Genomic DNA, 14435 nt, shown 5'->3' on the forward strand with positions numbered 1-14435 from the left:
AACAATATGTATTGTGAAAATAAATAAATGAATTGAATAGCAATTAGAATACTTCCAACGCGCATGCGCACTCTGAAAATGCGCGAACACGGATCTTTTCTCGTCCTAAACTAATCTATCTCATTCATTAGTGCTGATCTGATCTGCCTATCGGCAGACTGCAGTCATGATAGTCCCAATTTAACCCAGACTGACCGTCACCAGAACAAAGAAGGTAAGAGGAACTGTTGCTAAGCTACCGCTAGTTAGCAACCAATCAGAAACAACATGACAAAAGCAAAATGTGTGTGTAAACTGGGTCGAATCGATGTTGTTTGTCGGTCGAGTGTGTTAACGTTATCAACTTTCATCTCATAAATACATTCCAACGTTTATTGGACTTTAAGAGCAGCACAGATAAGATAATGAGGTAAAGGTAGGTAACGTTAATTTGTTTACAGTTCAGATTAGTTTGTTAGCTAACGTTACATTGTGAAGCTAACGTTAGCTGAAAGTTATCCAGCAACAACAAGTTTAAGACTTTAACCTGGAACCATGTTTGTTAGTATGATTAGTTGTTAGTAAGTCTTTTAACAAAGTTAGAAAAAACAAAGACAGAAAGGTGATCCATCGCTTGCAAATTGGTAATTTTCATAAATAAACTGCCAACGTTAACGTTAGCTGTGATACAGGCTCGCGTGGCCAAGTGACTTGAACTGGAAATGCTTTGATGATTTAATCGACACACCTAGTCTCGGACTTCATGTGAGTGATATTGTGTGTGTGTGTGTCTAATGTCTTTGTCTATGTAATGTTATGTATAACGTTATTGTGTTAACGTTAGACTAATAAGATAAGGTCTCCGCAAGATATGAAACGCTTCTCATCATCGCTTGAAACGGTGATACCTGGCTCTCTTTGTTCATTACGCCTTAACTTTGACCAATATACACGCTCACGATAAAACTGCTGCTTTTGGCATAGAATACCTGCTTTAACTGGTGGTAAAAGGGGTATCACAAGATTCTGATAAAATAAGGAATATGCCCCCTTAAGAACAAGGGGCATTTACCTTTAAATTGTATAGTCTAGATATGAGTTTAGCATGTGCAGGATGAAGATGTATCAGCCAATTTGCCATTAAGGAAAATAAATAGAAACATTTGCAAATTTAGCCTACTTGTGACAGCACGACATTTAAAATGATTAAAAGAGGCCACTACTGGAGAAAGTTATTTAAACAAAATTGAAACATTTAATTTTCAACAAGCAAGTTTAAGCAAATGCAAAAACACGAATGGTTTTCAATCTTAGGGTCGAATAGAGATAAATAACTTTGGTATTAAACATAATACTATGTCACAGCGCACAGAGACAAAATTACATAAATTACCCGGATACATTAACTATATCTCAAAAATGTTGATATTCAGATGAAATGACACAATTAAGAAGAGCCTATCCATTCATTAAATGTTTTGAGCTGTGCCATCTCTGGTCAAGAGAGAAAAAAAGTTTTGTTTACTCAACCCTTCTATTTTCATTTTAACTTGCTTTCGGTAAAGAATAGGCTATAAATACTAAAACATGTTTTGTACTTGAACCCGGCTTTGTGACATTATCAGGAAGGAACATCTCAAATGCAATTAAAGCAAGTTTTCCATTTATGGAATTGTTTTTTATAAAAATGACTTAATTTTTTATTTGTATCAATATTTGACCTGTATTTTAAGAATTAGCCTAGTCATTAATGAAGTGTTTTTTTTTTTAAAGCTGCATGTATTCATTATTTTTCTTCAGTTTAGCCCCTCACACACATTGTTCTTTTTGAAGTACAGTGTCTGTAATAAAAAAAAAAGGCAATGTGGACATAATGCAACTATAATTGAAGCTTTAAGATATAGAACATTCATTAACAGAAGGTGAGATATTATGAAATGCAAAAAGTTATTGAATGATAACCTTTTATCATAGTTGTTTGTCCTGCAGTTGTTTAGAGAGTAGTCTTCATGTTCATCATATTTACTCTGCTGTTTGTCTGTATTTATATTAACTTTTTTAATTTGACAGATGGACAGAGAAGATAAACTAATATCGTCGAATCCCTAACATTTATGTGTTGGTGAAATGAGCAGAGTGAGTTGACTCAATCACACTATCATCACGATGGCTCTCACCAACACCACAATAACAGCATGGAAACTGCGTGAGTACAAAGATCCTGGTCATGACACTGCAGAATGTTTAAGGTTGTCAAGATCTCTGTTTAAAGTTGTGGGAGAAATGACTGGCTTTTATTTTGTCATATGTATTGTTCAGAGGAGATTGTGGCTCACTCCAGCAATGTGTCTTCACTGGTGTTGGGGAAATCATCGGGTCGTCTACTGGCTACTGGCAGCGAAGACTGCAGAGTCAATATCTGGGCTGTCAACAAACCGAACTGCATTATGGTATAACCCTGTGTGTCATGTGTTTGCAAGAAATAAGAGTCTCACGACTATATAATGAAGTGTTCTGTCTGTTCTGTAGAGTCTGACGGGCCACACCAGCCCTGTGGAGTGTATCCAGTTCAACAGTTCTGAAGAGCGTGTGGTAGCTGGTTCTCAGTCCGGCTCTCTACGACTTTGGGATTTGGAGGCTGCTAAAAGTGAGTGGTTTGTGCAGCACCTTATACACTTTGGTTAATAGAAAACCTAAAATAAGAAACCTAGCGATTCTCTTGAAACCTGTAAAGAAAATGTCCAGGATAAGTTGATCACCAAAGTCAAGAGAAAGAAAAATAGTAGTTCAAGACGCCAAATTTAAAGTGGAATCCTATGTATTAGTCAAAATTAATTGTTAGGTACAGTGTACTTGTGGAGTTCAGGATGTTTTGCAAAATATGTTTGCTGGTATTGAGATGGGAAGTGGTTATGGTTCAGGACAGGTTTTGTGATAAGATTTGGTTTAAAAATAGGTGTAAGTATTATGTAAAAGCATACTAATAATTTTATACAACACTACTAATTACGTATGAGTTAAATGTTAGTAGATGATAGTTAAAGACACTTAATTAAAGGTAGGTCCGAAGTTAGAATTTATATTTTTAAGGCAAATTTTAGCTCATTACCACAATGTGAAAAAAAAAAAAATCATTGCCATACTGATAAAACAAATATAATACATTTAAATTTTTCCTAAACTAGGAAAACTGCCTTTTCTTTTGGACTGTAGGATGAAAAATAATTAATTTCTTGACAGGCTTTATGAGATTCACCTAGTCGATCTTAATTGACAAGTCATGGTTAAAAATGTGCCTGCCTAGTTTTGAATTGATGTTCTGCACATTGATGGCCAATATTTGATGTAGATGATGAAAAAAGAAAATCATGTTGTGGACTAGCATTCCTCGTGCTTTCTGGGATGATTAATGAACCTGTTCGGTGGGAGAGGTCCTGTAGTGACCACTTCCACTCTGAACTCTGAAGACATGCACAGGGGCCATCTGACCAGAAACACTTATTGAGATGGATGCATTTTTCAAAGTATTTGTTATCCACAGCTGAATTGATTTCTTGGATTTTTTGTTTGTTTGTTTGTTGGTTTTTGTAAGTTCTGCGCACTTTGATGGGGCATAAGGCCAGTATCTGCAGTCTGGACTTTCATCCCATGGGAGGATACCTGGCATCTGGTTCTGTGGATAGCAACATTAAGGTGAGTTAAATGCTTTTGCCTTAAAGGTTTTCACTAGTTTTATAGAATAATCAAAGAATTTGAAAAAACTGGTTAAGATTTGACGAATCAACTTGCGTCAATCCCAAATACTGGGTTCTCATTCACAAATGTGCTAAATATTTGTATTTAACACGAAAGTTAATGAATCAAAACTTGTGGAAACGTTTGTTCACAGATTTCACATTTGTTTAGGCGTAGTTAGTGAATGAGACCCACTACTGTCTGTGTAGTCAATGTTTTTTGCATATATAAGATTTGTATGTCTATCTTGAACATTACATTTTTCTTGTCTAATTTCTTTTCTAGTTGTGGGATGTGAGAAGGAAAGGATGTGTGTACAGATACAAGGTAAGTACTAGACTAAAGTAGTGTGTGTGTGTGGCTGTACAATCAGAAGCCAGGCTAATCACCCTTAACACTCAGTTGTGTCTAAGTACATGATTAAACTGTGGATTAGTGAGGCGCTCTCAATCTATCTTACCCTATTGTTTTGTGAAATGGTGTATTTTTAGTCTCATGTTGTAAGATTCAGCCGTTGGTTTAAGCAAAAAATTTTTTTAATCACTGCATATTCATTTTGTAATGGCATTTAGCAGGATGTTTTGAGTTTAATGGCTTTTAAAGCACTTTAGTTTGGAAAGTCTCTATCTGGTACACATTGTGCAGAATAGATGATGCTCTAACATCACCCGAATCCCCTGTTAAAGGAACACAAAGTAAAAGTTATTCTACTGCAAAATTGCATTTCCTTAATAGCCTAAACACAGGCTTTACTCTCTTCAAACTTGTCACCGTTTCTGTCACTGCAACTTCCCGAACACACACACACAAAAGGAAATGTTCAATCCCAAGCAAAGGCTGAATATAGGCTTTATTAGTTTGTCATATACAGTGCTTCACTGCCATTACATATTACATACCCAGCACTTGACTGGTCCTGGTTAAAGGGATAGTTCACCCAAAAATGAGTCTGGCCTCATGTTGTTCCAAACTTGTTTGAGTTTCCTCCCGTTGAACTCAAAAGAAGATATTTTGAAGAATGTTGGTTACCAGTCAGTGTCTGGACCCCATTGATTTCCATGGTATTTTTTTCCTACTATGAAATCAATGGGTGCCAACAACTGTCTTGTTACTAACATTCTTAAAAATATCATCTTTTGTGTTCAACAGAAGAAAGAAAAACTCATACAGGTTTGGAACAACATGTGGGTAAATGATGACAGATAATACATTTTTGGGTGTACTATCCCTTCAACTACTTCACTAAAATGCTCCCATGTGATACTTTTATTTCATTCCTTTTGAATGAATTTATTTCAATTATCTTAACTGTTTAGCCTCCATTGCCGTTTAAACAAACTTGGACCTATGCATAGCATGGAGTCTGCAAATTAGTGCTTAATGAAAAATTAAGCTTTAAACGCGTTAATAATTTCATCGTGTTGGAAAACACTCTTATCGGAATAATTTCTGTTAAGCTTTTGTATATTTTTAGTTAAAGCTAAGTTATTAAGCTAAATCTTGTGTAGTTTTTTTTTTTGTGTTTTATATGACCACTAGGAGGTGCTCTAAGCATGTTTTCCCTGAAGAGGGATGTTGTCGTTGAAAAAGTGGCGTGCGGTTTTATCGTGAAATGAGAGTTATGTGTCTATGTTAAAATCAACACATTATAATTTCTCATCCAACCCACAATTAATTTGATTTTTTTTTAAATTATTACTTTGCCTGCCTGACCTGCGGATAAAACGGTGATCTGCGCATCATTAGTGCACAAGATCTCATTGAATGTGATATGATGGACTCATTTATGTGGTTAAAATGAGTGTGTTTTATTTCAGGATCACACTCAGGCTGTGCGGTGTCTAGCCTTCAGTCCTGATGGGAAATGGCTTGCTTCAGCCAGTGATGACAGCACAGTAAAGGTAAGAGCTATCCTATACTTCTCACTTTCAGAAATTGTGTTGCCTTGTTGGTAAATGTAGGAAATTTAGTTTTTAATGTGTACTCTCATTCTGCTCTTTATCTAGCTGTGGGATCTCATTGCAGGCAAGATGATCACTGAATTCACATCACACACATCAGCAGTCAATGTTGTGCAATTCCACCCCAATGAGTACCTGCTCGCCACTGGGAGTGCAGATCGGTACTGACTGTTTTTGTGTGCGAGTGTGTGAGTGAATGAAGGGTTGGTGTCTGTCTATACATAATGTGGCTTGAATTGAATGTGTTCGGTGCTGCTTTGGCCCAGGTTTGTTAACTCTGGCACCATCTGTATTTTGTATATTTGCTGCAGGACTGTTAAGCTGTGGGACCTGGAGAAATTCAACATGATTGGCTCGTCAGAAGGCGAGACGGGAGTTGTGAGGTTCTTATCAGTGTACCAGTCTGGATGTGTTTGTTTTTCTCTGTTTGACCCCTAGCTGAATTCTCTGCCTTTTTTTTTTTTTTTTTTTTTGCAGAAGTATATTGTTTAATCCTGATGGTAACTGCTTGTACAGTGGCTCAGAGAACACGCTACGAGTGTACGGCTGGGAGCCTGACCGCTGCTTTGATGTAGTGCATGTAGGCTGGGGCAAAGTGTCTGACCTGGCCATCAGCAACAACCAAATGGTTTGTACTTCATACACAATCTTTCTTTTTCTTTCTACATGCATAAATCAGTGGGTGCAGTGCTATTGGGTGAACTAGCATTCCTCTTGATTTCTGGGATGATTAATGAACCTGTTTGGTGGGAGAGGTCCTGTAGTGACCACTTTCACTCTGAACTCTGAAGACATGCACAGGGGCCATCTGACCAGAAACACTTATTGAGAACATAGAAGACAAAGACTGAAACTGTTCATGTCTTTTAACAAATTTTCACCTGTCTCTTGAATAGATTGCGGTGTCCTACAGTCAAACTAATGTGAGCTGGTATGTTGTGGATCTCAACCGAGTGAAGAAGTCCGGATCTGTGATCCAAGGGTTGATTCAGGACAAGCCGATCCCTGCTCCCACATCTGCGCTAGGAACAACACTACGCCGGAATTACGAGCGGCCCTCTACTTCCTGCACAGGACAGGAGTAAGATTCTCTTTCTGTCTTTGTCTCACGCACGTGCGCCGCATGTGTCCGTGTAGAACTTAGCATGTCACTTCTAGAAAAGAACATCAGGGAATGCATGAGCTTATAAAATGCACACCTTGAATACAGTTGCCTTGGATTAAAGCATTACAAATCTAAATGGTTTGCATTTTAGTATTTATCTTCTGGCCCTGTGTATTTCCACTTCTAATTGCCTAACTGTAAAATTGCAGTGTATTTCCAAAATAAAACTGAGGGATTTTGTTCTTCAGTTATTAAACATGAATGTGCCAGGTTTGCAATTGGCGGATCAATGTTGTATTGACCTTTCAGATTCAGACACTACCATTCAAAAGTTTGGGGTCAGAAATATATATTTTTTAAGGATCATGTGACCCTGAAGACTGGAGTAAAGACTGCTGAAAATTCAGCTTTTCCATCATAGGAATAAATTACCTTTTTAAAGATGTATTTAAATAGAAAAGTTATGTTAAATTATAATAAAATTTCACAGTATTATTAGTGGTTTTACTGTTTTTGATCAAATAAATGTAGCCTAAGACATCGTCTGAATCCGAAATCGCCCCCTAAACCCTCATTCACTATTCCCTACATTAGTGCACTAATACTGTTCACTTAAAGGAGTGAATGAAAACGAGTGAGCGAATTCCGACAGCCGTTGAGCGTACATCGGTTGTACACTCGTTACTGCGGTGTAATGTGGGATTGAATAAGTGCACTCAATAACATCCACTATGGTTTTGGACACCACTACAAATGGCTGTCCCTTCAAATGAGGGTATAGGGGGCGATTTTTGCGTTCAGCCAGTTTTTCCCAACCGTGAGACACGTTTTCGAACTCTTCCTATGCAAACACACCTGAATGCACTCATCAGCTCTTTAATAGAGACTCCAAGAACAGAAAATGATGGGTCAGATAAGGAGATGCCCAAAATGTGTACTGTTGTTGTGCTTCCAGGAACAGGGTTGGGATACACTGGCATAAAAGACTTTACAAAAAAGAAAAACGTACCCACCCCAAAACATATGAAACAGTAGTGTATCTTTACAACATGATGCCTGGTCAAAAACCAGCTTATGCAAGGGTTTTGTCTGATATAGGATTTAAACATGCTGATCTTGTGTGCTTGTGTAGGATGAAGCAGAGTTCAGAGGCCGATCGCCGGAGTCCAGAAGGAGAGAGGAGAAGTCCCAGCAGTGAGGATGAGAAGGAAGACAAAGAAAGCAGTGCAGAAATCACCAACCCTGAAGATTTTAAAGAGATCTTTCAGCCCCGCAGTGTCATCTGTGAGTTTTAGCTGCGCAAATTAAGTTAAGCAATTTTGTTCACACATGCTGCTTCCATGTGCCATGGTATATAATCTTTCTCATGAACATTTTCTCTTTTGTTTCTGGGTTTTTCCATCCTGTTCATGCAGCACGAACGCCACCTAAAAGCACCAAACCTTTCCCAGCACCCCTAGAGCACTCTTTCTCAGAGAGTGTGCTAGAGAAACCCGGCCCAGCAGTTAAGATTGTGACTCCAGTAATAGACAGGGTAGGTTTTTCCACTTCTTAAGTGTCTTTTGATAAAGTAGTAAGTGTAGGCTCTGACTTGTGTATAATGAATGTTTGTGTATTTTCAGGCAGGACAGTTGAAAGGTCCTATTATCTCCTCTACTCCAGTACAAAGAGTGGAACCAACTGTGATCGCTGCTGCTCCCCGTCCAGTTGCTGTGGTGACCACATCAGTGACCTCTCCCTCTCGTCCTGTGGTTACTACCACCAAACCTAAACCCTCTACAGGAATCGTTCTCTCAACACGCAATGAGCCAATTGGCCTCAATGTAGGGGACTTCCTTTCTGTGAGTTCAATGGATGTTTAACTTTACTGTCTAGCACTATTGTTTCCTTAAGATGATTCACATTTATGCTGCGTTCATGTCGTGTCGGAATTGCTGTAATTATTAGATGGAGTTTCTTGGAGCTGCCGGAGCCATTCTCTGTTTCTATGGCAATGTTCATAACCCCTAAATGGATCCATGAGTTGCTTTGTTGATAATGATAGCAAAATACTTCATCACTACTAATTCACCTCTTGCAAAATACTGAAGAACTAAGACATTTGGTATTATAGCCAGAGACTGCTACACTCACCGAAAAAAATGGTACAACAGCTGTCACCAGGGTGATCCCCTTTTAAACTGTTCGATATTACCTTTCATATAGTGTTTGAATGATAAAGGTCTGCAAAGTTTCAAAGATCAAAATTCACAATAAACTTAAAAGAAAGAACCTATTCTGAACTGACTGAAACGATTCATCAATAATTCCAGTCTTATATCCTGCACAAACCTATGTAGGTTTGTAACAGAATTGCATAATGCCCCCCTATAGTCTTCATTGGCTGCCCGCGAGCAATGTGCTTTGATCCGCAAACACTGTAGTTTTAGCTGAGGCCTGGAAGAGTTTGTTTCTTGTTGACATGTCGAGAAGACGCTGCAAGAGCAAATCCACTTTGCATGCACTTCCAATGGATGAGGACTTGGGCTCGAATTGATGCGCTAAAACCGATGTCTTCATTATTATTTGTATCACTGTGTGCAAGTGTTGAGGAAGCCTTCGGACCTGAAATTCAGATATGGTAATATCGTTTTGTTTCTGACACGCTGTAAGCGGTAGAACAATCACAAAAGACTGGATCATCTGACCAATCAGAGCAGAGTAGGCTCTCTGAAAGGAGGGGTTTAAAGAGATATGTTTGATCGCGTCGTTTCACACACACTAAGAAAAGAGGTGATGCTGCAAAGTATATTATGAGAACATTAAAGTGTTTTTTTTACCTTGTATGCATGTAAACCTTTTGTAGGAGACCTCCAAAACAAAATTAGGAACCTTAAAATAGCATAATAAGGCCACTTAAAATAGTATATTAGTATCTTTTTTTTTTTAAAAGGTACTGCCGCAGTCACAGCTTTTGTACCAGAATGTAAAATACGGAATGAGTCTGTTGATTTATTTCTCTGTTTTAATAGCATGCACGAAACGCTAAAGCCAGCGTGATGGGAGATGAAGAGGCGTTGGCACAGATCAAGAAAGGGCATGACACCATGTGCGTAATGCTGACCAGTCGATATAAAAACCTGGACACAGTACGCTCTGTCTGGGCCAGTGGTGATGTTAAGGTAAGTGCAACAGCACTCAAGCTGATGAGCTTTGATAAATTGTGGGACAGACCGATTGTAATGAGAGATCTGTTACTGGCTGATGGATACATTTACCGCTACACATCGAAAATGTATTTCTAATGTAATCTAGTAAATGCTGTAATGGGCTATTATTGAAAGCAGCGGTACTCTAAAAGCAGTGTTTGCATTTCCCTTCATGTTGTCCAGACTTCCCTGGATTCAGCTGTGTCTATGAATGATCTGTCTATTGTGGTGGACATCCTTAACATAATCAACCTCAAACCGTAAGCATCCATGTACATTTTCAGTCACATTGAATGCTTTTGTCCCAACTGGCTTCATTTTAGCTGAATTCACTAAAAAGTACAGTTATAATTATCTTTCAGATCACTGTGGAAATTGGACCTCTGTACATCCATCTTGCCACAGATTGAGGAATTGCTGCTGAGCAAATATGAAAGGTGACTCATTCATGCTTATGACGTTGACTGTTCTGCAAAAACTTGGTGAGCCGTGTACCTAGATTTTGATCATGTACAGTAAGGCTGTCAATAACGATTTTGGTAATCAGATCATTTTATTAATGGTACTATAAGTAGACCTAAGTCAACAATAGTCAGGATTCAATTACAGATTTATGCAAAACTTTTGCGATATTTTCTTAATGTCGATTAAAAAAAAAAAAAGTATTCTCTTGTTGCCAAAAATCATGCCACTGAAATCAATAACTGTCTTGTCTCCTGTCCAAACATACCGCGTCTTCTTTAAAGAATGAGCAAATTTTGCGTACGCCAGGTGACCTGTAAATGCGAGAGAAAAAAAAACGTTTACATTGGATTTGTGCAAAATATAAATTTTTCGAATTCTCTGAAAAACCACCTCATGCGAGCGTAAACTTTTTTGCGATATAAGGGAGTTTTTGCAAAAATGACGTGTTTCTATTGGGCGTATTTTCAATTTCAATTTGCGCAACCTGAAGGGTAATGGAAACCTGGCTTATGACCATTAAAATAACTTAAAATGTTACATAAGTGCAATAATAACTGATTCAGATAAAGTATTAAAAGCAAGTTATCATATGGTTTTATTGAACAACACTGTTAAAATACATGTAATGTACATGTAATCAACTTGCTGTTGATTGTCGTTACGATTTACTGCATGATCAAATACTTTATTAATATTTGCCAAACAATATTTAATTTAAATGTTCAATTAATCTTTAATATATTTTACCACTTTACAATAGAAATGCTACAGTAAGTAATATAAATGCGACATAATAAAGCACTGTGCTTCACCCTAAAACCTATTTATTTCACTGAATCGCAGCCATTGTGATTTTACTTTCAATACGTGACAATAGCACTTTACTATATTTCGATTTTTAAATGTTTTTATATATCGATTTGTACAGCCTTTGAAAAACGGTCCTTTTTATACCACTTTGAATAATAATTATTAAACAAATTTATGAAATATTGTTTTGTTAAACCATAATTAATATTTATATATATAAAAATTATATTTAAACGTTGATGTTAAACTATACTTAGTAGTAGTACCTTGTTTGTATATATTTTTAAATATTATTATGGTTAAATTATTAATAAATTTAGATTTATTTACCTTTCCCCCCCTTTTTTTTTTAATGCTTCGTTAACATCATAATCAAGTGAGCGTTACGTCTCTTGTGCAGCTCATGAGGAGTGCTTGAGTGGCTGTTAATTAATTTCCTGCTTATGAAGAGCATTTCAAATCAGTTGCTTAAGAGGATTAATTTTGATTGCTTGGGCAGCAGCACATAAGGCAGTAAACCGCGAGCCAGTTTACAAGCGTTTGAGGCGGCCATTTATTAAAGTCATAGCCATGTACAGACACAGCGATCAAGTAACGCATGCTCACTTTTCCTTCAACAGTTATGTCCAGACTGGTTGTATGTCTTTGAAGCTGATACTGAAGCGTTTTTGGCCTTTAATCTCAGACACACTGACTGCTCCTCCATCTGTGGGGGTGGACATTACTCGAGAGGAGAGGTTAGTACCTAACAAACACTTGTTGTGATTATACACTGTTATTGTACTTTTTCTGTAGTGTTGGTTTGATTTGATTGGATTCTTAACTGTCCAGGGCACAAGACTGAAATGATGCCTCTTTACAATGTTTCCCCCATATAAATAAAGTTCTTAATGCATGAAAATTCAGAATCTATTAGAATTTACAATTTGTGCTCAGCAAAATAACTTGAACACATACACTAAAGTTTAATTAAACATTTACAGTGCTGGCTGATCTGCTGATGATCCTCAATTTATTCAAACATTCTTCACATGACCAACAGTGTAACCAAACAAATTTGATTCAAACCATTTTTTTATTTATTTAAATGTTGCCTTTAATGAGCCAATAGCTTCCATATCATATGGTGAACTAAGGCCCTGATCACACCAGACGCGTTTTTCAGGTTTGAAAACGCGAGGCGCACAGCACTGGCCAATCACACATAACAATCAGTGCGCTGCGGTTTTTATGTTGCTAGGCAACCACCGAAACAGCTGTCCTGTCAGTCAAGTAAACTTCAAATCAGCTTTTTATTAACTTTATTTACTTTCTGTTAACATTGTGGTAGTTACAGTCCATGAAGTTTATTCTCCATCATCGCACTCTCCGGGCGTTAAAATCAACTGTAGCTTTCATCACCACAACGGAAGGCCCACCTCTCCCGTTCATTCAATTGGACATTGGAATAAACTGCGATGACGCCGGGCGCTTTTTCTGCTCGGAGTTGATATTTTTTTTATTTTTTTTTATTTTTTTTTAACTTCAAAAACGCAGCAGGCGGTAAAACGCGAGGTGCCTGGGGCGCATAAACAACGCTCACTGCCATAGGAAAACAATTGAAAAAAGGCGCCTCTCACTGCAAAAAACGAGTGTGAAGGTGTGATCGGGGCCTTAGTTTGAAGCCCTGCAGTCTGTTAAACGGATGTTTTTATTTTTGGAGTCATGTGACTGGAATGTGTTTTTATGAGACTGTTGTGATGTTTTTCAGGCATCGGAAATGTAAAGCTTGCTATAAGCTGTTGAAGAACCTCAGTAATGTGGTGAAGAGCCGGGCGGAGCAGGTTGGTCGTCATGGAAGCACTTTCAAAGAACTACAACTACTTATGGCCCCATTGGACTACTGACACAAACACACACAATCACACACGTGCACAGAGAAACACTCCTCAATCTCTAAACACAAAGCTCAGTCAGAAAGAGTCAACAATAGGCGAAGCACTGAGCTCCAGTGAATGAAACACTTATACATGTGTGATCATTAGCACACTTTGGAGAAGTATTTATTGATGGTTATTTTCCTTGTGCATAAACCTTTTTTTTTTCTTTTTCTAAGCACTGTCAATAATAAAGATGAACTTTCATATGAGAGAGATTCCCAAAAAAATATGAAGTGGTGTTTGGACAAATCTTTTGTGTGCTTTTTCATTCATAGATTTACTTTGAAAGTGAATCACTTGTAACTGCAAAAAAAAAAAAAAAAAAAAAAAATGTAAATATGCAGTCGCAGTTAAAAAAATTGGGCGGGGCAAAATCCAGTTATTCCAATAGGAATCTGTGCAAATTCGCCCCATTGACCAACAGAAACCTTCTTGATAAGTGACTTCTGAGTAAGCAGTGCTAAATGAAGGTAGTACACTAGTGACTATGCCAAAGTTTTGTCAATATGACTTTAAGGTAATTAATCCAGACAGGATTTTTTTTATAAATACTGTCTAATCATGTATGTGATAGAACATTGCAACAAATGCAACATGTTTCCATGCCTAGGCATATAATGTATTAGTATAAGGACTCATAATGACAATGTAATAAATAATTAGGTGGGGGTTTTTTTGAGACCCAAATGTCTCCATATATTTTTAGAAGCCATTTTAAATTCCTTATATGCCACTGTGAACAGCAAGTACAGCCTTAAAGGTTTTTTGATGACTAGATATTTAAGATCAAGCTTTAAAACTGAGCACAGACTGAGCAAACAAATCAGTTGTAATGCTTTCGATTCAAGTTGTATTATTTAATAAGAGGTTAAAACATTAAGCTGTGATGTGAACAACGTACTGATGCTGCATATAATCAGCACATTAGTGTGGTATGATGCTAGTGCTGGCAGCATATGGTACTGATGTCAGGGTTTCAAAATCCCTAAAAAAAAGTGTTTAAAAAAATCTACAGAAACAGTCCTATCATCTTAAGAAGGAAAACAAATGTTGTGAGGCAAATTAAACACTCAAGTTACACAAGTCCTAACAGCCTTTCAAATAACATTATGGTAAGGTTAAAATGAAGAGCAAAGGTGCTTGTATTATTCAGGTTCATATTCATCTGTAATCGTGTTCTGTTATGAATGCTTAATGTGCAGAGACCTTTGCTTGGGCAACAGAGGAAAATAAATAATTTGAGCTTCATAATAAAAATGCGAGGACAATGCTT

At 37.4% G+C, this 14435-nt stretch overlaps 1 protein-coding gene across 7 annotated transcripts; it reads left to right on the forward strand.

The window, feature by feature from the left end:
- The first annotated feature begins 61 nt into the window (after positions 1–61).
- katnb1 (katanin p80 (WD repeat containing) subunit B 1) lies at positions 62–14428 on the forward strand. Of its 7 annotated transcripts, none has more exons than XM_079599295.1 (20): positions 208–415; positions 672–744; positions 2050–2185; positions 2299–2429; positions 2509–2626; positions 3572–3672; positions 4000–4041; positions 5532–5615; positions 5721–5836; positions 5987–6058; positions 6153–6303; positions 6572–6756; positions 7913–8064; positions 8196–8314; positions 8403–8621; positions 9792–9941; positions 10152–10228; positions 10331–10405; positions 11864–11980; positions 12994–13470. In XM_079599295.1, the coding sequence occupies exons 3-20, from the start codon at positions 2146–2148 to the stop codon at positions 13127–13129; spliced, it is 2085 nt and encodes a 694-aa protein (XP_079455421.1). In that variant the 5' UTR covers positions 208–415; positions 672–744; positions 2050–2145; the 3' UTR covers positions 13130–13470. The 7 variants fall into 7 exon arrangements, with proteins under 7 accessions (XP_079455419.1, XP_079455421.1, XP_079455425.1 ...); XM_079599299.1 differs by having other exon boundaries at positions 208–409; XM_079599298.1 differs by having other exon boundaries at positions 208–283.
- The last annotated feature ends 7 nt before the right edge of the window (positions 14429–14435 follow it).

The sequence above is a fragment of the Phoxinus phoxinus genome (assembly GCF_949152265.1).
Source record: "Phoxinus phoxinus genome assembly, chromosome: 2".
NCBI classification, from domain to species: domain Eukaryota; kingdom Metazoa; phylum Chordata; class Actinopteri; order Cypriniformes; family Leuciscidae; genus Phoxinus; species Phoxinus phoxinus.